Below are 26,632 nucleotides of genomic sequence, written 5' to 3' on the forward strand. Positions count from 1 at the left end.
GCGCATTTTAACTTTACTTGTCGCCACATTAGAGTTTAAACACTGGAGGACCGCACTGGTTACCATGGCACCGGCATCATTTAAAACGTTCCGTGGCAACAGTGGGAGGGTTCCCGCTGGCCCCTGAACGTCCCTCAGTGTGTTAGCCTGTAGCTGCTAGCTAGCCCCCCTCCGTTTCCCTCTTACGCAGAGAGCAGCGGAAGGTTGTGATTTGCTGTGCTCAGCCCTCCCTCTTCGGGGGGTAACTTATTACGAGAGTTTGCGGGCGGAGTCGGTTTCCCCGAGAGATAAATTGTGTGTGCTACAATTGGAGGAGTCGGGTACGAAACTGCCCTTTCGCTTTTTCTGTGAGGGACAGTCAACAGTCTGAGCTAAAACTACCGAACCACACCGTTAATAATCATATACACGGAAAAAGGGGATATTACCCGGAGTGAATATGTCGGGAAATAAGGACAGTGACGGCGGATGGAGGACATTTCTGTGGAATTCAGAGAAGAGGGAGTTTCTAGGACGGACAGGGGGCAGTTGGTGTAAGTACTCCTCTCCCTCTGTTTTAACACAACTAACTAGCTCGCTGCTGTTTACGGACGACGGCTCAGTGTCAAATAAACAGTGATGAAGCACGTTTGGCCGAGGGAGTGGAAACTGGGGTTTTTTTTTCATGTTTTTTCTCCATTTCCTGACCGTACAGACGGCACCTGTTAGATCTCACTGGCTGTGACACGCTGCGTCGTGACTTGGGTTTTTCAATGGAGGCTGTGTGTTAGAAGTTGCTCTGTCAAATTTCTCACGAGAGGAAAAAACCAGACGGGCTCATCTCGCAGAGTTGTCCTTCTAAACATGCTACAGGTCGATTGTAGCCGAAAGTAAAGCTCAATTATTTCGATTTAAAATCACTTAAGTCGCACTATAAATGCATTATTTGTCCCCTTGCACGTTTGCTTTGACTGCTTTAAAGCTTTAATGTTAGCTCGTATGATTTTAACAAGATTCAATGAGACGCTTGGTTTAATGGGTAATACATCGTAATAGGAAGTGATAATTCAAGGCGTAGCCCGTATTAATGTTAATAAACGCCCTTTATGAAAAGGTCATCTTGAAGGACAGTGTGTGGTGGGCCAGGACTTCCATCGAACCAGACAGTGAAAGTTGGTTCACCTCTTATATTTAAGTCTACCAGTGAGAGAGGGAGAGAAACTGGACATTTTATTCCTCTCAATAATAAGCTGAATGGCTAATCTGTGGCTCCAGTATACAGGCCTGCTTATTCTGTCCCCCCTTTCACTCAAACCCAAGATTAATGGATCCGGCTCTAATCGTTTTAGCACTGTTTTCAATACTTTAAGACGGGGGAATGCTCTCCTAATGCGGGCAGCAGTGCTTGTTGATTTGATAGGATAACTACACGCCATTATATAGCGCCCATTAAGCTCACTAAACCGTTTTACAAATTATAAATGCCATTTTTTTTGTCCCTGTGTCAAACAGTCGGGTTCGGCCAGACACCGCTTGGCAACATGGTGCTGCGAACAGATCACGACTCACATGTCTCAAGGGCCGCCCCTCTCCCTCTCCATCTCCGAGCTGAGCAGGGCGCTTTTTTTTTTTTTTTTTTTTTTTTTCTAGTCACGAAAGAAAGGAGACATTAGTCGGCCCGTCTTTGCCAGATTAAAGCGCCCATTCCTCAAAGCTTAATGAAAGCTCAAATTAAGAGTTTATTTCCGAGAAAGGCGAATTCTCCGAGCAAAAATCACAGTATTGTTGCCGCGGTGTCGCCGTGAAGGCAGCACCAGTCAATGGCGAGTTTACAGCCAACTTAGAGGAGCTACTTTGAGGTGAAAAATGAACAGCACCGCACGATATTAATGTAACGTAACGTAATGTAATGGCACCGGTGCTGCAGTTGTACTGTTACTACATGAGACACCCATTACATCCTCACGGTTGCTGTGAGTGATGTCGCACTAACTAAAAGCGAGCGGTGTTGCTCTGAAAGCAACAGGTATGTCCGCGTCCCCGAGAGCCGAAACCGGCGCGGCCCTTCAGCACAGCCCGCTTTAAAATGTCCACTGATGCAGCTAATAAAGTGTCTCAAGTGAACCGTCTGTATTTATGCTGGTTTTCAATACGGGGCATACAGGAAATGAGGAGCGTCGCCGACAGACAGGTGACTCATTTCTGCTCCAGCGGTGTTTTCTGCCTGTTCGTGTCGATACGGCTTAATGTGTCGGAGAGCCCGAAAGAGTCCGGGCCACATCAGCGTTGACTTGGCTACATCATGAGGAAAAATGTCGGTGAAAGTGGAGAGACACGAGTGAGGTGTGAACAACACCCTCACAACACGCTGCAGCAGTGTGGTGGGGGAGGTGCTCTCCATTCAAACTGTGCCTCTCACCACCCCTGGGCCACTTTCTGCTATTTACATTTCTGAGCAACAGTTGCAGATACCTGTGTGTGTGTGTGTGTGTGTGTGTGTGTGTGTGTGTGTGTGTGTGTGTGTGTGTGTGTGTGTGTGTGTGTGTTTTGAAGATGTAGTGTTCGTTCATCACCCACTCGAAATGAAGGTCACAGCCCTCCTGTAAATCTCAACTAACTGGCTTTGAATGTGATGGTGTTCCTTAGATGTTATAGAAACTAGTCCCAGAGCCACAGTCACCGGCTGACAAAGCATCCATGACAAAGAAATGCAATTTGTTTTGCAAATACTAGTCGCCCTTACAGCAGGTGCTGGTTGAAACATTTTTCTGCCTTAGAGATGGCCCTGCTTTGAGGAAATCACTGTACACGATTGTAATTCGACACATCTCATGAATGTCCGTCTATAGCTTCCCTCTCAACAGGTGCATCTCACAGCGATCCCGCGACGGGTGCTCATTAGAAAATAGCTCCCCATGCATGGTCATTGGTAGCTGGTGCTGTGACAACCCGTGTTCCCTCATGTTGGAACACAAAATCAAGACCGTCTGTCTCCAATGTGTAGAAATGTGACATTTACTCAGATGTGTCCCTAACGTTTTTTATTCAGAAAAAGTTCATTTGGTGCTCAGCTTCTCCAGCTGTGGTACAAGACAGAACCCTGTCCGTTCTGCACAGTGCTGTCTATAATGCCTGTGTCATCCTCGCAGTGGAAAGTAAAGGGATTTTGCTCTTGGCTGCAACTTCTCATGTGTTCTCAGTGTGTTTCAAATGCATAAACCCAGAGTATCAGAGTAGCACAAGGCGTGGAGAGGCTGCAACTGCTGCAGACCTTTCTGTCTGTAGTCTGTTGGAGGAGATAAGGCTGTGGAGCTGAACCCGCCAAACTGGTTTCACTGTGGCTGATTGGGACATGCAGCTGGCAGCGGGAAGAAATTTTGGCGAGGCGCCACAACACCAGCAAATACATAAAAAATGGGAACACTGATGACGACCTGGCTGTCTTGTCACAACCCAAAATAAGGAACATCGTGATGCCACATGATGACTGTTTGTCAGCAATAGGAAAACTGTAGCATCAAATACCAAATACAAGATTTGTGGTATATAGATAGCCATTAGAAAAATTAGGTTTTGTGTCATAGATTTCAAGGCCGTGTGCTCTAAACGGTCACATTCCTGTAACTCAAACATAAATACGTAGTTTCAATAGCTTTCTGTCAATTCAAAATTTATGTCGATATATTAAATATTCAAATTACCCTCAGCGGTACATGGAAAATGAAGTAAACCTAGTTCTTCAAAGAGGGGATAGGAACGTTACTCTTGGGCTGCCTTTAAGGTGTGTAATGGGGTCACACTGTTGACTGCAAATTTATTTGAAACATTTCAGTTGTTGTCTTTTTACACCAATCAGGCCCACAGTAATTCATTTTAGGGTTTTAGAATAGATTCACTGTTGTATAGCCGGATACGAACAAGAAGAAGGGCTAATCTAAAAGTGATCAGTACTGAGAGTACACATGTATGTCTTGATTCATCTCCTCCCATACTTACTTGTCTGAAAGTAGGCAAGAAAGTTGTGCTAATTTGAAGTTTCTGGTCACACCAGCTTGAATAAAGCCACAGAAAGAAAAGGGCTTCTTGTCGAGCTGAGTGAGGACAGTGTTTTTATGTTGAACCAGTTGTAAGGGGCGGGGGAAGGGTCCGCGTGAGAGGTGGCTGTGGCGCTGACAGGAATGACTAGTGACTCATCCTGTTGAACTGGAACCACAACCCTCCTGCTGTTGCGTAATTGGAGTAAATTTCAAATTAGGTGAAAACCCCAGCACCGTTGTTCTAAAATGGCTCCTGTGATGAGAAGAGACGGGGTCACCCTGTGTGGAAGTAGGCTGTGGAGGATCTGTTAAATGCATTTCCTGAGCTTATTCTTTGCTCCTGGAGGTTTGATCCAAATTTTGATCTTACAGTTTAGAGATAAAAGACACAAAGCAGGATGGATTTTGAGAAACCATGAGCTCCACTCATTAATGCCCGCATTATCTCACACTCTTACCTGTAAAATGAAACACATTTCTTGTACTTCAAGTATGTTGAAGTTTATGTGTTTAGGTCTCCTAATTAAGATCCATTAAGAATCCATTAAAGAGTTTGGTCTCTGAAATGCCATAAAAAGTGTCTAAATGTCTGACCAACAGTGCAAAAACCTGAGATATTCAATTTATAATGATATAAAACAAAAAAAAAAAAACAGCAAATCCTCCCATTTGAGGAGCTAAAACCAGAGAATGTTTGGCTTTACGGCTCCATAAATGACTGACACCATTATCATATCATAGCTGCTGATGAATCATTGAATATACTTCTTGTTGCAGCTCTAATCATTTTACATTAATTATTAATGAGATATGCCTTTTTCATCCCGCAGTTAAAATCCTCATGTTCTACGTGATATTCTACGGATGCTTGGCTGGAATCTTCGTCGGGACCATTCAGGCACTGCTGCTCACGTTAAGTAACTACAAACCCACCTATCAGGACAGAGTGGCCCCTCCAGGTAAACGTTTCCTTCATCTTTCTAATGTGACCCTTTTGAGTGATCTGCTGTAGTAGTGCACGTTTCACCAGCAGTGATGGAAGGAGTAGTTTTGTGTTGGGCTCTAGCAGTGTTGCTGCTGTGGCTGCTCATGGTACAGAATGACAGTTGGGGTGTGCCTTTAAACAGCCTCTCTATCAGAAGTTTTTCTGACCTTAGATAGGTTCAGCCATTTTGTCCTTCACTCCTCTCAGCCAGTCAATGTTTCCCCCCTCAGGCTACAGGGGAACTGTTGTAGCTCACACCCACTGCGACTAAAACGATTCATGTGTGCTATGATTGTGTTCACAGCCGACATGTTTAAATGCACATGCGTGGCAGCCGGAGTTTGTGGTTCATTATTTGGGGAAAGAAAGGTTTAGTTTTGTCACAGCTTAAGAGGCCTGTAAGCTTGTTTTTCTGGGGGGAAAATTCTGATCTGTAATCTTGTGAAAACATCAAAGACTGCCACAGTCACACTATGAGCGTTTCGAAATTTCCTGCATGCTCGGAGACGGCGCAGATTTTAAGTTCCCGGCCTTGTGTCGTTGTGCCAGTACTTGTTTGCACAGCACATGCTCTAGCCTTGGCGGTATTTTTAGCAGCCATTGTAAATGACTGGCTTCATGCGCAGGGGTTAGTTTCCCTGCCGTTTTGTCTGCCAGGCGTCCGCGGCCGCTGACAGTCAAAGAGTACCCTGGCAGAGAGTGTGGAGCGCTTCGAGCTGAAGTGAGTTTCCAGTTGTGGCTAGATAAAGGAAGCAGGGAGTAGTTAGATGTGTTTTTTTTTTCAGAGCTCAAGCCCGCCTCTCACTCTGGGGCTAAAAGTTTCCATTGTGAGAGAGACACACGTGAGAGTGGATGGGTGGGGGCAGGGGATTGGTGAACTTTCACAAGCCACCACTGAAATTCAAATGACTAAATCTTAGTTCCCTGCTTCTGTTGCATAAATACCTTGACTTTTGCTTCTGCTTAAATGAGCAGATCCAACAGTGAGGCTGGGAAAAGGTTCAGAAATGTCATGTTTCCTCTCACTCCTCTTACCCATCTCGTTCTCTTCATGCCACGCCTCACTGAGGCCTTGTGCACAAGGTCTGTGGAAAATTACTGCTATAAAGAGCTGACAGAGACCATGTGAGGAAATCCCCAAGACCCTACATTGTGTGTTGTTCTAAGATAATAGACCAGAGACTCTCTCTGAGTCCTACAAAGAATAGCTGGCGTGATGTACAGAGTAGCTTCTGTCAGGACTCTCACTCCAACACAACACAGCCTTATATTTGTTATAAGTTGTTGTATTTAACTCTCTTAGAATCAGTGTTTTCCCCTTTTTTATTTTGTCTTTTCTCACCAAAACAATTTTGTGTGTGTGTGTGTGTGTGTGTTTTCAGGTCTGTCACACACCCCACGCTCAGAAAAATCTGAAATCGCTTTCAGCAAGTCCGATGATACCACGTTCAAGAAGTACACTGATAGCATGAAGGACCTCCTTGCACAGTATGAAGACACCCGTCAGACTGACCAGATGAAGTTTGAAGACTGTGGAAGCAAGTATAAGTTGACATAGTATTTAGATCTATTAACAATACATTGTCATGAGAAACACCGAAGCCTACAATAATGCTTCTGATTTCATGTAAACTCTAGTAAGTATGTGCTTGAAAAGGCTTGCTTTGCAAGTATGGTATTCACTTATATTTACAGGACTTATGTGTGTTTTTTTGTGCCACTTGCAGTCACCCCTCAGCCATACAGGGACCGTGGACCTCTGGAAAAAGAGAAAACCATGAAGAAAGCCTGCCGTTTCAGCAAGTCTTTGCTTGGTAGCTGCTCAGGGGATAGCGACCCCTCTTTTGGCTTCAAAGAGGGAAAGCCGTGCATCATTGTCAAGCTCAACAGGATTGTCAACTTCAGACCAAGGGTAGGTTTACTGCACACTTACAACATTACAGCTTTTGTTATTAGGTGCATTCACACCGATAAAGGCAATTGCGTTTGGAGTAAATCAATAAAATGTTATAAACGAACGTCGTAAAGCCCGAGACCTGCCGTGCAAAGCAAACTGTTTGCTAATGTCAGGATGAATGACACGAGCCACTTCTTAGTTATATGTGTTGTGTGATGAAAACTGAGACGCTTTCCTTAGTAGAAATAATTACAAAAATAATTGAGTCTAATAATTGAGCCAGTAGCAATAAATCTGGCATTGCTCTCCGACGTAGTACATCTGTAGGTAAAAATGCATGCGAGTACATGTGTTAATTTGTTTTAAAAGTATGAGTTGATCACATTTGGTCTCCCTTACTGACATGTTAGCTTTACAAGAGAATTTCATACATTCAGCTGCAGACGACAACCACTTGAATGCAGCAGAGACGACAGAGAGAATAAACAGAACAACTGGGATGTGGACTATACTATACTTACTGTTAAAGCTATGTTAGAACCCCATGAAGCTCTCAGCATGAAGTAGAGCATGCATTTAGACTTACTGTAACTTTCACACCACCTTTAGTTCAGATCCTTCCTTTCTTCTGTATATGCATGTCTGCAGTTTGAGGTGCATTGTGGGTCACGGAATAAAACATATGTTGTCTCTGGTCCCGCTCCCTTTATTTTTACCCTTTTTGCCAGTTGTGAGTCCGACTCTTTTAATGACACACCAACAGAGTGGTATTTTTACACACTATACAATTATTGATGACCAAAGTTGTAACTGCATCACTAATTCACATTTGCCATTGCAAAACATAACTGTGCTGTTTATACTCATTTGGAACATTGTTGCAAAGTGGCAACTTGCTTCAACATTGTTCTGAATAAAGTCGAACCACAATAAGTTGACAATAAGTCGACATAAAGGCCTCTGTTGCAGCAGCAGTCTGGTTCAGCTGACAGCCATAATCAGACATCACATTACCCCCTGCTCAGGATGTCCTTCATCTTCTTCCTTTAGGCTCCATCTAATAATCAGTCGCTCCCAGAGGCTCTGCAGAGCAGAGCACAGCCCAACCTGATCCCCATTTACTGCAAAAATAAGGTACGTTTGATATTGTGCTAGTGCATATGTGCTGGTAGAATACTTGTCTGTAGTATTATGCTCTAAAAAGGTCAGATTTGAAGTTAAACTCAACTATTTCTGCAGAGAGAAGAGGATGAAGGAAAGATCGGAGAGATCAAGTACTTTGGCCTGGGCGAAGGCTTTCCCCTCCAGTACTACCCCTACTATGGCAAACTGCTGCACCCCCAGTACCTGCAGCCTCTAGTGGCCATTCAGTTCACCAATCTCACTTTGGATCAGGAGCTCCGCATTGAGTGCAGAGCATTCGGAGCAAACATCGAGTACAGCGAGAAAGACCGCTACCAAGGACGTTTCGACGTTAAGTTCATTGTCAAGTCGTGACCTCAGCCATGACGAGCACTCTCATTTTGAAACAAATAAAATGTAGAGAGAATAAGAGTTCAGATAAACACCACTAGTCTTTGAACATTCATAATATACAGGACCTACACTTAATCTGTGTGCTTTACACTAGCTTTTCTGTGTGTTTGTCGAGGGTTAGAATGTAAAATACAAGAGTAGCAATAGCAAATATTTATTCTACTGTACATGAAAATATTCCTTGAGCCATGGGGTGTGTTCATCTATTACTGTAAAACTGCAATTCCACTACTGACGTGTAGCGAGCTGTGTTTCTGTCCCCAAACTATTTCATCCTAATGTGGTTTCTATATATTTTTGGAGTGTCCAGTGCTGTAGTCAAGTCCTGTTGTAATCTCTCCTGTCTTACGTCAGCTTTAGTGGTCCAAGGTGTGTGTGTGTGCTCGTGTCTGTGTGCAGGTGTGTTAGTTTATGTGAGCGTGTGGAGTGTGTGTCAATGTGCTCTGACTAACTGAAATACTAGCATGGTACTCTGAACCTTTAAGGCCCATGTGTGAGTAAATGACTGCGCTCCATGGAATCTTCTTTTCTTTCTTTTTCTTTTTTTTTGCCGTTTGTGTGTTTATGTTTTGTTATCCAAGTTGTTCAAGTTGACTGTGGAAGGATACATTTGTACACCTTTTCTTTGTTCACCTTAGCCGTAGGATATGGTCTGATGACATTTTCTGTTTGATACTCTTACATCTGTTCATTCTTAACTATAGTGTAGAGCTTTGTGGGTCCAGCCTAGAAGACTGTCACCTCCATGGAAACAGTGGCAACTCAGTGCTTTGAAATCTGTTTTGCTGGAGACATCACATGACGTGATGCTACTTACTATTGAATGTTTTAGCCATTTTCATGGTGGAAGAATTTTATATTTATGCAGTTGTACATTTTTTTCAAAGTTTAATGTATGAATCCAATACCAAAGTCGCTGGTCAAAAGGTTAGAGAATATCGGAGGCAATGCAGTATCCCGTGTAATAAGATGTTTAGTTGGTGTGAAAATACTTAATTCAATGTTGAAGATCAAAACACTTGCCAGGAGTCTGCTCTTGTCACTTTATTTAATCTGCATAAGGCTGAAACAATAAACAGAAAAATGAGACAACTGTGAATTGTGTGAATATGTCGGTACATGTGTCCTCTCCTTTGCCTCACCCGTCCAAAATCTTGAAGAAATACTGCACCTGTAAAAGGAATTTAAAGTCACTTACAGCACAGACTGACTTAAAACATCAATGCCTCAGCCAGTCCTCCCTCTCTGATATCAAAATAGTGACACTGTGAAACTTCACAGATTAAACTCTCCTCTGTGCGAGCGCTCTCTTGGCCGCTGTGTCCCAGTCTTGGGAAAATGGCAGCTCAGTCAGTCACAGGCTAATGTTTAACAAGGAGGCATTTGTCCGAGCCACAGATCAGGAGTTTTCCTGAACAATGACGCTCGATGGGTCAGACCCACTCCCTGCAGAACAATGGTTTTGTTTCAAATTCCTCTGCTGTTCTTGTTCTCCTCAAAACCAGTGCGAGCTAAGGTTGCCCCAGCCCACAGAGCGGAGTCATGAGACTCGTCTGAAGGCACGGCTTCACAGAGTCGGGGGTTTTGTTCTCAGCTGAATGGAAGGTAGTTATTTATGCATGGCCAGAAAGACAATGGGGACACCTATTAGTAGGATCAGAGGAGCTACACAGATGAAATGATGTGGGTGTGCATGGGGGGTACAGTGTGCGTGTCAGTAGCGTTCAACCCACCTCCAGAACACCGTCCTCAGGGAGGTCTGTGCAGTGGACTGCGTTTTTCACTTTGTCTTTGCCGTAAAGGGCACGCAATGTGGCTGGACGGAGATGCCGAGCAATTTCCTGTTGAATGAAAACATCACGATTGGGATTCAGTAAAACACAGAGAAATGATGACATGACTCATTTTCAGCCCAGAGTGGATGATAGAGTGGAGTCTTTCAAGCTGAACATCCTGTACTGTTGCATGTTACTCAGACAAAGTGATTACTCAGCAACTGGACATGTGATCCTGTAGAGGAAGTGACAAAACTGACACTCCTCAATGTTTTTTACACACTGAATGGTGGGATAGATCACTATTACTTCCTATTTCAGGAGTTTCAGAATGTAACAAATGTTAACTGCTGTCACAGTCTCATACTGCAACAGGTTCTGATACTTTTCCTTAAACTTATCAAATACAATTTCACTATCTTTAAATACTTTCTCATCACTGCACTCAGACACTGAGTTCTCCTTTTCATTGCTTTTTATCTGGAGTGTCTGTCTATTTCCTTTCAACATCAGACACTCCCAAGGTCAAAGCCAAACTCTTAACCTTCGCCACTTGGTGCCTCCAGGAAATGCAACCCTCCCACAGGGTCGGCCATCAGGGGAGGGACAAGATGTCACCGCCACGACTATGAGCTCCAGAGGAATGCTAACATTATGTAACATATAGTGCTCATTTAATATTTCATACATTGGGAAAAGCAAGTCATGTGATATTTTATGCCCTCAAAGGCATGTTTGATCTTATCTGAACAGAAGGGTCAACATCAAAGTGGATATATTTGAAAATGATGAAAACTATTCACTGCAAGTGTTAAGTGCCCTCTTTCTTTTTAATCAGAGAATGAACACTAACGAGTCACATATACATTCACATTACACCACCTAAGGTTTGTTTAGTCTCAGATTTTGTAGAGAAAAGAATTAGTCTTACGGCAGGAAAACATTTCCTAAGACGGGTTCTTTATCCTCCAGTGGTTTATGAGAGCGCACACAAAAGGCAGGAACAAGTTTCAAGGTCATGAATCAACCAGGCCGTCTCCTTCAGGTCCCCTCATTCATTGTCTATTAAAACAAAGGCCTTGTAGGAAACCAGTCTCCTGGTTCAAGTGATTGTACTACACAACATTGAATTGACTAAAATTGTTGCAAGGTTCAAGGATCGTGGAAACGGTAGATCAACTGGGAACTATGAGTCAACTTCTACTCTAGCTCTTTTTCAGGAGTGCTTACAGTCACACAACATGTCAAAAGGATAGTTTGGATTTTTTGTGTTGCAGTGTCTTTCTTTGATATAGCGTGAGGCTATATGAGGTGAGAATAACCCTAACCCTCTCCTCGTCCAATGAGGGGATCAGGAGACCCTGTTTTTTTCTTTTTTTGGAAAACCGTATTTTGAAAACTGTTTGTTTTAGATCCAAAGTGATTATTCCCAGTGACGCACCACATCCTGAAATATATGAATATATTTTAATTGGAGACAATTTAAAGACTCCTTAAGTAAAAACTCACCCCACTCTCCCCTACTTCATCCAACTCCAAACTATCTCTTTGAAGTTAAACATTTGCATGTTAGGAAATCAGGAAAATAATTATGAATTAGGATTATTCTATATTAATTATTAGTTCAGGTTTTGTGAATTTAGTTTCTCAAGTTAATAGTTAAATCTTTGAATTACTTTCACTAATGGCTGCTGCCGTCTGGAAGTCAAATCTGGGAAAACTTTTAGGTGAAACTTCATGTACATATTTAAATGTATTTTTGAGTAGGACATGAAAAATACAGCATGGCACAGGATTTATGAAAACTAGCATTACATGTCAAATTTCAAGAGGACAGACAAACAACAGTGTCTGTGAGCTGAGGCTCTTTGGTGCTAACTGGTGCTAATATTGTGATGGTGATCACAGCAAACGTAATAGCATCAGCTCGTTGGTATTGTCACTGTGGGCATGTTAACATGTTAGCATGTTAGCATTCAGCTTAAAGAAATGCCGTGTCTAAGTACTTTTGGTAATTCAGTGTCACTGTCAGAGTGTACCAAAGGTGTTGAGCTTAATGTTATAATTTCATTTTGCCATTGCAATTTAATAAACACTGCCGGTAGCAGTAACAACTGTAGAAGTGCCATCATCTGGCTAACTGGTCTATTTGTAAACTCTGTCAGATTGCATCAATCAGAGAGAAGGTGAAGATGAACAAACAATAGCTGGACTCCTAATATGGTTGCTCAGCTGTGACATAAACATTGTCAGTGAGATGCGTGTCTGCATGTTATGGGTTTGTGCCTCATGAAACTACACACAGCACCCTGTCGTTTTACTGTTCAAGCGTCCCATGGTACACAGGACTAAAGCCAAACATGGCGAGGGGGACATTAGGGTGAGAGTTACTTAGTGATAAAAGAATTCTTTTCAACGCACTGCTCTCTGTAATTGCATTAGTTACCCATGAGTGACCTGCTGGCGGAGTTTAATTTGATTTTAATGGGTCTCATAGTGTGCTAGACTGATGTTCACGTGACGGCTGCTGGCTTTTGTGGACAGTAATGGCCGGGGCAGAGTGACCTAGTGGTTATATGACCGTCAGAAATCGAAAAGTCTCACGCCTGACCCTTCGTGCACTGCAGGGTGTCCGTCCCTGCTGAAGAGAGAGACACTGAAGAGAAACACGGGTCTTACACAGCGCATACGGCCGCTTGTTTCTGAGTATTTGGTTTAATGTCATGGGCAAAACTTTTTCTCACTTTATTCTCAAACGCTCTCTTCATTTCAGGTACTGTGTTATCAAAAGATAGCCATGCTCTAACCACTTATAAACATATGCTAAACATACATAACATACAAAAAATACATGAAGCTTTGTGGGAAAAGAGGCTTCTGGTTGACTTTCCAATTTGATTAAACCCCTCCAAAAATTTGACATCCCGTCTTTAAAATAAAAAACATCAGAAATATGTAAATACAGTAAATGTATATAAATCTTTGATGGAATCTTCTTTCTTGTATTTTTATCACTTCATGTTGTTCTTTATTATTTTATTACTACCACTACTGTCGGTTAGCACCTCTCCTCTTTTATATATTAAAGATCATAAAGAGAAAGACGAGGATAAAGAAAGGATGAACCTAAGCCGATTGCCAAAATGTTATTTGTCTCTTAAGCAGGCAAAAATAATAAAGCTCAGTGGAAACTATTTAGTTTCTTTGACAGAATGATTAGTTTCTCTGTAATGTCCCCTGATGTCACAGAACTTGAAAGGCCCAATGCTCATATACATTTAAACCACTAGGTTTAATCAACAACTTTGGCTTTAAAAAAGGAACATTAACTTGTGTAATCAGAGTAAATCCAGCTACATTTCTGTTCTACTCAGACGTATCTTTTTTCAGACTACTACACTGCACTGCACTAAATTTAGCTGAGAGGCCACCAGAGACAGCTGGTATCTTTCTCCACAAAAGCATTAAATAGACGGGTCAAAAATCAATAGTATATTTTTAACCAGCGTGATGCAGGGATGGTTTGTTAGCCTCATGCAACACGAGGTCGAGCCCTATTTGATCATCTCTTACACTCATCATCTACTGTGAGACAAACTGAGGCAGCAGCACGTTATGACCACCACAGATGATTTATTAGCCTGCTGATTTAAAGGGGAAGTGTAGACTTACAGACTATACGGACATTAAAGAGTATGGCGGAGGGTAGAGAGTTCAGGTTAGGCTGGGTCAGGACAGGCTAACAGAGGACTGCGCTATCTGTCCACTCTAAAATCAGGACACATCACAAGACAGAGCACAATCTCATGACAGGGTGATTGCAATGAAAGGCAGCTAAGGGTGTGGAGGTGTGCATACATGAGGATCCTTTGTGGAAAGATATACATCCTGCGTCATATATTTTGATGTTTCTGCTCTCTTCTGTGATAGACTAGTAACTCTAATATGATAAAGTGTGCTTGAGGTCACTTTATCCAGCCGTTTAGCTGTCCAGTCATGTGTTCATTCACACAAGACCTGTGTTGTTTATAGATTAGTCTTCAGTCAACTGGAATTAATCAATAGCCTGTTCTTACCACAAACAACTGGCCCTTAATTATTAATAAACATTCCGGCCTCTTCATACAGTCTGGCCTTATTGTGTTTGTCCAGTCCAATCTGTCAGCCTGATAATGCCATCTGGAATGTCTTCATGCTTTGTATTTGACAAGAAAATGTCCTGCACTTTGGTTCTCAGCAGAACAATGTTCCACGGACACACACATGCCCTGTGGGTGACCTCATCAGCTACACCCTGATCTGGTCTACAACGTTTCTTCTCTCAGATCTCAGTGCTGCTGCGACTTTCCATTTGTCACGTGTATCAGATGACTGAACTGCAGTGAGGGGTGGGAGCGCTAACGTTAAGGTTGTTTGCTAGACAATACCGAGGTGACTCCGAGGTCATGGAGTGACAGAACTGCCCAACCTCCCAGTTAGTCAATGAAGTCTGAAGCAATCACAGAGGTTATAGAGTGGACAAAGAAGGCTGAGAACAAATGATAGTGGTTGAAGGAGGGAAATTCTTACCTGGTACAAATTTAAACAGAGGAATATAGTTATTTATAAGAATAATCATTATTGCAATTCTCTATAATTAATTTACAATTTGTTTCCTTTGGATATAATCTGTGGCTCTTCACTGACTTTTCATTTTTCTACAAAGGATATGCTATCATGTTATCATTTGAAAAATGTTACAATCACATTAGCATGGTGCACTCAGGATCTTTGAGTGTTACTCATAATAAGCTAAACTGGAGGCAGATCTGGAGAGGACAACAAATAAAATATCAGAGTGCGGTGGCGACGGCTTAATTAGTTTGGCGTCAGTGAGCAGTGGTGTCGTGTCATGTGACCTGGAAATCATTAGCCAATTAACTAACCCTTTCCTGTTCAGTGGCTGCACTGTCAGTATGCTTTTAACATTGGCCTGGTTATGGACAGAAACCACAACAAACAATAAGATCCATTCAATAAAAATATCAGAAACAGAGGAAATTACAAGAAATAAAAAAGCCGAGCTATTTCTAACAAGACCGACAGCTGAAGCATGGAGGTCTGCTGAACTTGCAGGGGAACTGTGTAGCTGCGTAGTCCCTCATTTTTATGGCAACTAAACAGTGATCGGAGGCAGAGCGTCTTAGCATTACATTTCACATCACGCACTGCCACAGCCCTGCAGCACCGATTCACACAGTGCTCACAAACACACACATGCATGCACGCGCTCACACACACACACACACAAATTTATTTCACAGGAAAACTCTTTTATCTAATCACAACATCTTTACAATGTACACTAAGTGCTAAAACAAAATTATCCAATTCAATTGATTCAGGAGTTTGTAGAATCAAACGGTGTGCATCATGTGATCAGCTTTGGACCAATCAGTTCATATTAAAAACACAGAGCTGCTCGGTCACCTGGCTTCCAGCTGCCTGGCTTAATGGCTTTCCAGCAGATGCATCCCAGACTCAGATTACAGTTTAAAAACTAAACTGAAAATATAGGCATACTTATTCAGGATACGAGCCAGACAGAGTGCCACATAAGTAGCTGCACTGGCCCTAACCCCCTCCACACACAGCATTTCAACATAAAAGGAGACTGAGGAAGGACAATAAGAATTTAACACTGCTGTTAAACAAACTCGCACAGCAGCAGAGATGACTTCATCTTTAGAATAAAGGGAAAACATGGTATCTGAGGGAAGAATATTAGAAACACATCTCTGTATAACCGTCATGAGGGAAGGATGTATTGCAAGGCTGTTGTACTGCATTGGCTGTAGCTGGAGTCTACATATAAAAATGAAAATGTGTTTTCTGCTGCCTGTCTTTGGCATTTGAGATGCCAAAGGATGATGGATGGATAATCATTTGCAGATGATTTTCACCACCTTCAACCCAACTTCTGACATTCAACTTGTCGAACCAGCTTTTCGCATAGAATGAGCAAATAGACAATCATTTTTAACATTATCTGACTCACTGGGTCAGCGGGTCCACAGAACTCTCTGAATGACTGCGGCGTGTCGGGGCCGTGGATCTCTAGAACCATGCAGGGTCCAGAGCACAGTTCAGTCACCATACTCTGCAGGAAGAACAGTGAAAATGGTGACTCTGACTTCTTTTAATTCAAATGAAGAATTACACTGATAATGGCAATCTAGATCTAAATCTATGAGACTGTGTTGCTCCTCTGGAGCTTTACAAAAGATTAAGCAGTGTTTGTGTTTTTACTACCAAAAGTAACAACTGACATAAGTACCATGCAGGTACTTGCTGTGATGACACAACAGTGAAGTGTTTATACTCACAGGATACTCTGTGACAACACCTTTGTAAACTTCATAGAATTCTTCTGCGTTTGCCCGGTCCACGTTGAACTGTGACAAGGAAATATTACTCATGAAAAACAAACCCAAAATGTCTGTTTCATTGTGAAATATGAATAATCCACTCCAGGAAATGAAATATGAAAACAGCAGCGGAGAACACCATGAAGGATCTTCCTTTAATCAAATGGAAATACTTGTGTCTGGGCTTTGAATTGTGACAAAAGCTTCATTATCACAAAAGACCTATAATTATATAATTTCCATGAGAATATTACCAACTAATGTATAAAGAATATCAAGAATGAAGGCACTGCATGAATTGTAATGAAATAATATGCACCAATTTTATTACCATTAATGCAGAACACGCTCGACATATGCCTACACTGATAAATCCCTGATTGATTTCTTTCTGTCCTACGGCCCAGAATGTGCATCACATCTGATGTGAGCAAACAGATGGACTGTGAGGGGTCAGTGACGCCAAGTTCAATTATGAGGTCAGATTGGATCAGAGAAAGTCAATACAGTGCACATAATGGTGACGTGAGTAACGCTAAGGTATGTGTGTGATTTATATCAGCAAAGTGTCAGGATAGGATGGCTTCATTTGTACCACAGCAGATGTATGACGTGACCAGACCAGAGACCAGGGGCAGGAGGATTATTTGTTAAAGTTTTACCATCTGAAGGGCTGAGATTTCAAATCCAGCTGCAGATATGGAGTTCAGGATCTTCCCTGTCAGACCTGTGAACACATCAAAGCTGTTCATATCTGAGTTTTTATGAGCATTTCCCTGAGTTATCACAGACTGACAAGTAAGGTGTTTAGCGCTTAAATAAAGTCCTGTGTTTTCCTAAACAAAGAATTTCTGTAATTCACAGTTCATCCAGGTAAAACAGATCAGACAACATTATCCTTATTTATATTAAATTTATACTAAATGTTATCACTGAATGCAATATGAAGTCGTCATAATGCTCCTCTTCAGACATAAATGTTATCTTGTGTTGCCACGACCTAAGATTGTGGTGTGTCCTTTGCACAAAGTACAGTGAGATTGTCTTACAAATGTCCTGTCTGTTAGAGGAGAGGAGACATTATTTTTGTCCCCACAGCCAACACGTTAGAAACCGAGAGACAGAGCTGTACCTGTTGTTACTGTGTCCATACATTATTGTAAAAAACCACAGTGACGAAGGCACAGCAGTGACATTGAAGGTCAGACTGCTGCAGACGCACATAATTGAAAGAGGGCGCCGGTCTTGTAATCTCAGTCTGATATCCTGATAAAAAGTAGCCCGTCACGCTGGATACCAGGTGTCTGCATTTTCCATTAATTCTAGATGCTGCTGTGTGAAATCATGACTTGGTTTGGACCACGTGCCACAGCAAGCACTGATGAATTTCTCTCTTGTTTGGGTAATCGTTCACAGTCGAGTTACGTACATATTAGGTAAGTAACCATCTCCTGAGTCCTCTGTGCTCTCCCCAGGCAGCAGCCAGCAGCCAGCAGCCAGCAGCCTTCGCTAGGACAGCACACACTCAGCCAGGCTCCCAAAAGCAGCTGGTGCTGTTGCTAGGAGATCCTATTCTGGGTGCCTGGCAACAGAAGCTTCTCTATTCCAGTCATGTCTGAGTGCATTTTCAGCCGCAACGTCCTCTGTCATTACTGTGATTGGCTGCGCCCTGCACACGTAGCTGGAGCGTAATTTGGCCTCTTAAATGGTCTTCAAAGGAAATCAAAGCAGGTGTTTTGATTCCAATTGTCTTCAAGCTGACTGACAATCCCAGTTTGGGCTCAGCTGGTCAAGCTCCTCACACTGGGTTACTATTTTTGGCTGAGAATAAAGGTGTCTGAAGGTAAACGTTGTGTTGTCACATTAAAAACAGCGACAGTACTATAATTTCAGCAATTTAGGATGGTTTTATTAATGCAACTCCAGACCTAGTAGTTAGGAACAGTGGTTGAAAATACAAAGTCAGAATTAATCTCATGAGCTCAGATCTTGCTTTTTGCTACATTACCCGTAGGACTGTCCATAAGACCATTCTGATTAAAAAATGAACTGATTCTGGTGGACGGACGCCAGACCAGTCAACACATTAAGACTGACTTGGATGATGATGAAACTTTCTGCCTCTTAAAACATACTATCTACTGTCCAAAATCCACGATTTTGTTGGGTGGGAGCAATTTGATATTTTCAGATTGGCTGCCGACCGTTTAGAACTTGAATATGAGAAGACTTTTGGCAATCCAGTAAGTGTGTTAAGGAAGGTGTCAGCAAAAGAAGTGTCAGTTATAGTGTAGACAGCACAGCACTGTCCCATGCACATAACCATAAAGCTGCCAGACCACAATGGCACAGTGAAATTTGTGGGCCGGCTTTATAGGTTGCATAAACTCCCCCTCAGATACATAGTAGAAATGTTTAAATAAAATGTACTTTACCAGCAAAGAGAGAGCACACTTAAGTAATGGTTCTATAAATCAACAATAAAGAGCTGAACGGCTGTGGCTGTTTGGTTTAAAAACAAACAGCAGGTTAACGCCTTTGTTTTTATTACACATTAGCAAAACTATAGGAAACTAAAGTAGCCAAGAGAAAGAGGTTTTGCAGAACTCGATAAAGTGACACAGCCTCAATTACACACCAATGAATCATGTGTACTGAGAAAAAATGCCAGTCATCATTAGTACAACTGGTATTAATTGAAATACAGATGCAGACTCTATGTCTTGAAGGTATTTAATTCAGCATTTGATTGTGAGTTTAACAGTTGCTCAACTATGCCCTGCAGCAAAACAGGGCATGTCCATACACAGGTCATTTTTTTGAAAAAGTTCTCTCTCTCTCTCTCTCTCTCTCTCTGAGCGTTCTTGTGGCAAACATTTATACTTGTCATTGCAAGAAAAGCACAGGTAGAGTAACATTAATGATGGCATTGTTCCAGATAGGTGTGGCAGAAAGTCATACCAGCGAGCAGCATGCCCAATCCCAGAGTCCTGGCACACCTAGTTATCATGCAGGCATTATTATTTTAATAGGTCAGAAAGTCCTGCCATGTGAAAGGTTTAGACTATAAGAATGAATTAACCTTAAACACATGAATACTTTGGTCCATTTTAATTTTCTAATGTTCAAATTGAATAAATATTCCAAGCAGGGACGAGAATCTCCCAAATCAAAAGGTCATCTCAGCTCATGTTATTCTGAGCTGAGTTCTGTTTGTGATGAAGTGAGAGGGTTCCATGATGTTATGTTACAGCCATGCTGGCTGCTGTGCTTTAAGCTAAATGCTAAAGTCAGCATGCTAACATGCTCACAATGACAATGCTACCATGTAGATGCTAAGAAAGTATTACACTTAACATGATCACCATCTTAGTTTGGCAAACTGAGATTTGCTATTTAACTTAAATCATACAGCTTAGGCTGGGGGAAATGTTATTAATTTAGCAGGAATTTAGTCATATTCTGAAGTACTGGATAAATTAAAAATGTGACCAGGTGGTGGCGCTAGAAGAAGTGTCAGAAGATCACCAAAGTCATTTACTGCCAGATCAACATTGCCATCCCTTGAGCCATGCTGCTAACATGGCCAAAAATAGAAGAAACCAAAAGAGGGCATGGAAACTAGATGTAAGCATGCTCCCAATCAGATACCAAACTAATTACCATTAAGGACAAGTTCTCAAGATCAAATCTGAAATTGAGATTAAATGAATTTATATGGGACCAGGGTGAGCTTGTTTATTCAAATGAACTGTGTTTGGGCTTATATGTCCAGAACTGCCAGTCCAGGTCTCTCCTCAGTCAACAACTGTCTGTGTGCATACTTCAGCTCTGTCCAGAGAATTTCACATTTCACAGGTCAGAGCTCTAGCGGCATGCTCCGTGAACAGGGATCAGGGCAGGGATTTGGAAAAATCCAAAGCCAAACTTGGTAACCACGTAGTGCCTTTGTGTGCCACAAACACATAAACAGCCATAGGTGGAAAAGGAGAAACAATTACACAAGTCAGTGGACTGGAAGTGCATAACTTATACACGTGTCAGACAGGCACAGAGATAGACACAGGTAGATACTGATACTACCACTATAAATAATACTGCTATAATCCTACTATTGATGGATTCATTCATATAAATATCTGCTGGTTGCAAAAAGACAGGTATATGTTCCCTACCTTCTGATATGGCATGAGGTTTGATGATGCAGCATGTGCAGTCTGTATAGATGGCTGTATTAGAGGGACCATGGCCAATTGTGGATGGGAAAAAAAATTCAAGCTCCTGATAAAACGGAGAGAATAAAAACACTTTAGAGTAAATTATAATTTCTGTGAGGAGCGGAGGTACGTGGGCACATATGAACATGAATATCAGACTAGCTTTACATCCTTACTCTTGCTGCTGCAGCAAGTGAGTCAGAGCCATGTCCAACATTTTTGATGCCATCTGTTCCAAACTGGGCACGGACACTCTGCGGTGCCTCCTTCCGCGCCGCAGCGGAGTCTGCAGGTCCCAGGAGCCTCCTCCAGATAGACATGGCCTCATCACCCATCAGCTCCATGGCAACCACAGGGCCAGAGGACACAAACTGCATCAGGTTACTGCAAAATGGAGCAACGACAGGATAGCTCATTCATGTAGGTGGGATTCCTACCGGCGGTGGCTCCACTTGTGTTGTTGTGTTATTTTCAAATGTCAGTACAATGTCATTGCTGTCACAGGTTCTGTTGATGATAGCAGCTGGCTACCTGAAATGCTCTCTGCTGGCTCACACCTGCTCAAACTGGCAAATCATTTACAGGCACTCACTTGAAGAAAGGCTTTGACTGATGTTCCACATAAAAGTCTGCCGCTTGGCTCCTGTAATGTAAGGAAACCATAAACCGTTAATGAGTCGCCACATTATCTCAGGTATTCAGTGTGAACTCCACGTACCAAACTACACAGGTCAGTAACATCCCTGTCATTTCTTTCCCGAGCAAAAAGCTTCTGTGTGGAACTGGTCCTTTTTTGTGTTGAAGATTTAAGCTTCTTAATTGTTGTGACAGTGAACTAATATTTTACCACAACCACTGAGGAAGCTGGTGTCATGTCATCAGAATCCACAGGGAAATTGTTTTTAATTGTTGGGGATGTTTCAGTTCAACAATTACACATGTACATATTTTTTGGGCAGTTTGTAGTATTTTTCCACTGGGATTTTATTCCTGGCCACGTGGAGAAGGCTTTGAAACAACATGGCAAACAAAAATGACAAAAGTATTTTCCGGGTGTGTAACTTCCTGATAATTCCCCCCAGAAGTAAAAGATGTAATTAATGGTATTGGTGCTATTTAAAGGAGAAAATAGAGTCACAACTCTGAGTTAATTAGCCACCCCTGAAAGAACTGCTCAATCTAAATAAATATGCTGAAAATAAATTTGAACAGTTCACTGAATATTTTAATATTAAAAATCCAAAACAACTGGAGCACTTTAGAGGCTTTGTACTTTAGGGGGGGATGAGCTTGGACAAAGGACCTCAGTATTTCTATGTCTAACATCACGTCTTCTTGTTTTCTTCAGTACAAACACTCAGTGTCTATGACTCCATATGTTTAAATATATAATATATATATAACATAATAAATGTCGGCTTCTGCAATTTTGCATTTTATCCCTGGCAATAGGTCTGGCATTCAACATTGACTTAAGTAAGTGAACTTATAGAGGAATTATCAGCCTAAGCATCAGATGTAAAAGTAAAAATGGCTGATCATATTCATTGTTATATCTGAAACTGAGATGAGTGTGATGATATAATTGCACCATGAATGAGCACCTGATAAAACGGTTAATTAAAAGCCAAGCCTGTCTGCCGCTCTGCCACAACACCATATGCTCCTAATGTGTGTGAGAGAGCGGAGCCATCCATCTGTTTATGTGACGATACTGGCATCAAACTGCCTGGACTTTGTCTGATACATCACCACAGTGTGAATTAGTATTATTACACACTCTCATTGATGAGGCTTTGACCTTACCATGTAAGCTTCGTCATTTTGGCTTTGGTCACAATCAGGTTGGACGAGTAGATCAATTCAAGGACATCTCCAATCTTGGTAACTACGTCTGGCTTTATCAAGGCAAGAGTTCTGGGAAAATGGAGAGAGGAAAACTGAAAATGGATCATGTCTGTGATATAAGCCAATAAGAAGCAACTCATCAAGATCAGACACCATAACATCAATGCTTTCAGATGGGTTTATAATGTGTAGGACTTGGTATTGTGCCTCAGTGTGTATCTGGTAGCAAGCAAATTGTGTCCACTGCATCGAGAAAACTGTAGGTTGGTGTGTTTGGTCAGTCTTGTGCACTTATTCCTCAAATGGTACCTGATTTAGCTTATTATTTTGTTAATAATATTGTATTTCATTTGGACACAGTTCTTGAGTTTGTGATAACACTTGACACAAATAGGAAATGCTTTTGGAGGAAAATTAATTCAAAAAAAGGAAACATTTTGATGTGTACCGTTTTGGTTTCTGTGCCAAATATAAATACTTACTCGCCAATAAAATATGATTCATCAGGTTAGTCCAACACATGAGTTATACTGCTTGCATTTAACTTTAAAATCTGATTGACAGAATCTAAAAAAATATTTAAATTATGACAATAAATTCAGATAACATATGTCGATACCATAGCAGTTTGCACAGAAAACGGTACAGAAAATGTGGCAACTCAAGATATAATATCTGCAATTTACTACAATTCACCATCATTTTAACTGTACTGAGGACTGGGTACAATGTCTGTGAGCAATCCTGTACAAAATGGATCAAACCTCTCTAAAAATAGCGTTAAAATAGAGATTTTTAGCCACAGTTACAGGGACTACTGTGAAATTGTGAGGCATGTAACCAGAGAAAATCATGCAGACTTTTCACACAACCTACACAATCATACCTTTCTTTTTTGCTGCCAAGCTTATTTGCTGTGTACTGATCTCCATAGTCAATCAGATTAAGCTGTCGTGAGAACACATTCACTCGATTCCCAACAAACAGGTCCTCTGGATGCAGGTCGTCATATTTGGTCCTTCGCAAAAATATCCGCTGGTTTTTTACATCAAACTGCAAGTCAAAACAAAGATGTTGGTAGTTTATTCAAATCAATTAGACTGAGTTCATGATTACTATGGAAAATATCCCAGGGAGGGCCAGTTTTTCCAAATACACTTATACTTACTCACTGAAGTACTTAAAATGTCAGCAGAGGAAAATACATGTGTACTTCATCGAAATTCTATCCACATTTGATCATCTACTTAATTATATAAATATAAATAATTAGAGTAATGATCTTGTCCAAGAAGTCTCCTTTAATAGTCACATTTTGAGGCTGAAAAGCTTGATTAATTCTAATTGCCTTGATATAGGCAGTGGACTGGGAAAGTTGCAGCAGCCAATGTAAAAGATGTATTTATTTAAAGAATCTTAACTGCAGTAGTAAATGCTCACCATTTCCACTGAGCCATCTTTGGGGTAGAAGAACAGTTGGTAGCGCCGCAGGAGAGCTGCAGTGGAGTCATACCACTCAGTAAGAAAGGCGTAGCGATCTTCCTGCTAAAGAACAGATCACATTAGAGTAATAGGGAGGCAGAAAATAACCCACATGTTTTGTCGGCTTTAGTCCCAGATACAGACACAAACAGCTTTACAATAATCCTTAATGAGAAAAGGAAAACACTGAAAACACTGAGTCCAAATAATTAAAATTTATGTAGCATCTCTGTCTATGACAACAGCTAGATACTTAATGAAGTACATGAACCGTTTTTTTTTTTGTAAAGGGGTCAAACAAGAGGCTTTAGTTATTTTAACCCATTAACTACAACTCACGTGTATTTCATTAGCATGCTTTAGTGTTTCAGACTTATGTCTATGACTGTTTCTATTGTGGTAATCAACTTTCAGACACTAGAAACTTGCTTGCGTTAGGTCACACGATACAGCCAACAGTCTGTCTGTATTTTGGTTAAAGTTAAGCTTAATTATTGACAGTAATGCAGTGCAGACTTTTTAAATCTGACTTTTAACTGTATGACCACACAACAATAATGTAACTTGGACAAGAAAATTAGACTCTGCAAAATAATTGAAGGCATTCAAAAACACTGGTTTGGGTAGGTGTTCCTCATTTAGCAAGCCTTGATTCTTAAAAAGTCACGGTTAACGGTTTCAGGAAATTTCTTATTAGCATGACTGCATACTTAAAAGCTAAGAGGTGGCATTAACTGACAGTGGCTAACAATCATATGTGGCTTATAACGATCTAATTTCAACACTGGACTGATGACAGATCTGATTCTATTCATCTTGATTAGGAGATCAAAAGGCAGTGGACACTAATAAATTCAAAAGATTGCCTCAAGTTAATTTGTCAGCTTGGCTCAAACCCAGTTTAGTTAACTGAAGTGACAGCTCATTTGTCAGCACTGTCACCTCAGAGGCCTGTGTCTGAAGTCATTCAAGTCAGGCAAATGGAGGACTTTATCCTGACCCTAGTGTGTGTATGTGTGTGTGTGTTTATCTCCATCAATGACATGTTCAAGGTGCTTCCTTGTCTTCTGCCCATTGTTAACTTGAAAAAGCTCTTGCCTCTGTAAGCCTAACTGTGTAAGCACAGGAAATAAACACCCTCTATCTCCTGCTCTACAAAAATACAAGTACAATCTAAACTCTCTAAGTATTTGGATACTGGTGACTGAAATGAGCTCATTAAAGAAAATACCTAGCAACTATTCAGCCGAGCATGCACAGATTCAAAACATACTAGAGAAATGTGTCATGTCTTCTCTTATTTAGACTCAGTGTCTTGCTCAGGGGCACTTGTGCAGATCAGGTGAGATTTTTAGCAGAGCAACCTGCGGTGCTGTTAATTTGAGTATTAAGATAACTATTAATGTTAGCCAACGGGGTGAGACACGTGATTTGCTCCACACTGAAACTTAAATAGCTTCACTTTGTGCCTCTCAAGTATTAGCACAAACTGAGTCTATTAACCTCCCTACTTAGCATACCATAAGACACAAAATATGGACACAAATGTTACAACGATGTAAACTCGTTATAATGATATCAAGCTCAGTCCGCCGGTAAGCTAGTATGGAGGCTATTGGCACTATAAAGTTAGAATACTAACGCTAACAGGTGCAGCTTTAGCTAGTCAATACTCAACTCGTGGACATTAGCTAATTAACGCTACCACCAATTATCGTACTGTAAAGCTGACTTTAAATTTATTATTACTCCGACATGCCAACATTAATAAACTCCCCTCATTCGGCCAAACGTTTTTGGTTTACATTAATTGGTCCCTTTAGCTAACAGTTCAGGTATGCTAACTGTTAGCCTGTGTTTGCTATGTTAACGTTAGCAAACAGTTATCAGTTCGGTCCGTTAGTTCAATGGTTCAAAGTTTCTGACTAGCGAATGTTGCGTTCGCATCATTGCTATCCAGCAGCGAGATTTTAACTCACCATTTTTGACAAAGTAACAAGTTTACATGTCCCAATGCTGTTCACCTAGCAAGCATTAGCTATCGCGGGCTATGCTTCGTTTCTATAGCAACTGTAGTGACAAGCCAAGTTGCGTTGGAGTGCATCACTTAACAAAGTACATGGGAGTTGTTCTTGCTACTGACAGAAAACGAAGTTTAACCATTTCAACTTTTAATTGATGTAACTAGTTGTAGAGAAGCAAATGATTACAAAATACTGGATAACAAAGTAAAATTAAGTATACAATTCAAAATATAGTAGTGATACACATCAGATGTACCATGCAATTAGTCAAATTTACACAAGTGAATAAAAAAGAGGTAGGTTAGTGGGAGAAATGTTCATGCCTGGTACAAACTTGATGATGTTGTTAGTTGTATTAAGTGACAATTTTATATTTGAGGGTAGAAAACATTTGAACGGAGTTACTGCAGAGCTGAGCCACGTCTATCAGGAACAGTACAGGTTC

At 41.3% G+C, this 26,632-nt stretch overlaps 2 protein-coding genes across 3 annotated transcripts; one reads left to right on the top strand and one right to left on the bottom strand.

Moving 5' to 3' along the window:
* The first annotated feature begins 287 nt into the window (after positions 1 to 287).
* Positions 288 to 9,533, top strand: atp1b1a (ATPase Na+/K+ transporting subunit beta 1a). The gene is made up of 6 exons (XM_070831622.1): positions 288 to 533; positions 4,847 to 4,975; positions 6,384 to 6,539; positions 6,729 to 6,913; positions 7,949 to 8,032; positions 8,138 to 9,533. The coding sequence occupies exons 1-6, from the start codon at positions 440 to 442 to the stop codon at positions 8,393 to 8,395; spliced, it is 906 nt and encodes a 301-aa protein (XP_070687723.1). The 5' UTR covers positions 288 to 439; the 3' UTR covers positions 8,396 to 9,533.
* Positions 9,470 to 26,224, bottom strand: nme7 (NME/NM23 family member 7). 2 transcript variants are annotated; one of them, XM_070831621.1, is made up of 12 exons: positions 26,143 to 26,224; positions 24,122 to 24,223; positions 23,568 to 23,734; positions 22,640 to 22,750; positions 21,426 to 21,476; positions 21,010 to 21,217; positions 20,792 to 20,897; positions 17,279 to 17,343; positions 16,575 to 16,643; positions 16,247 to 16,348; positions 10,168 to 10,275; positions 9,470 to 9,605 (listed from the first exon to the last, which is right to left on the bottom strand). In XM_070831621.1, exons 1-12 carry the CDS (start codon positions 26,143 to 26,145, stop codon positions 9,573 to 9,575), a joined length of 1,125 nt encoding a protein of 374 aa, XP_070687722.1. In that variant the 5' UTR covers positions 26,146 to 26,224; the 3' UTR covers positions 9,470 to 9,572. The 2 variants fall into 2 exon arrangements, with proteins under 2 accessions (XP_070687722.1, XP_070687721.1); XM_070831620.1 differs by having other exon boundaries at positions 24,122 to 24,226; positions 26,143 to 26,214.
* Positions 26,225 to 26,632: the final 408 nt, after the last annotated feature.

The sequence above is a fragment of the Pempheris klunzingeri genome, chromosome 6 (assembly GCF_042242105.1).
Source record: "Pempheris klunzingeri isolate RE-2024b chromosome 6, fPemKlu1.hap1, whole genome shotgun sequence".
NCBI classification, from domain to species: Eukaryota; Metazoa; Chordata; class Actinopteri; order Acropomatiformes; family Pempheridae; genus Pempheris; species Pempheris klunzingeri.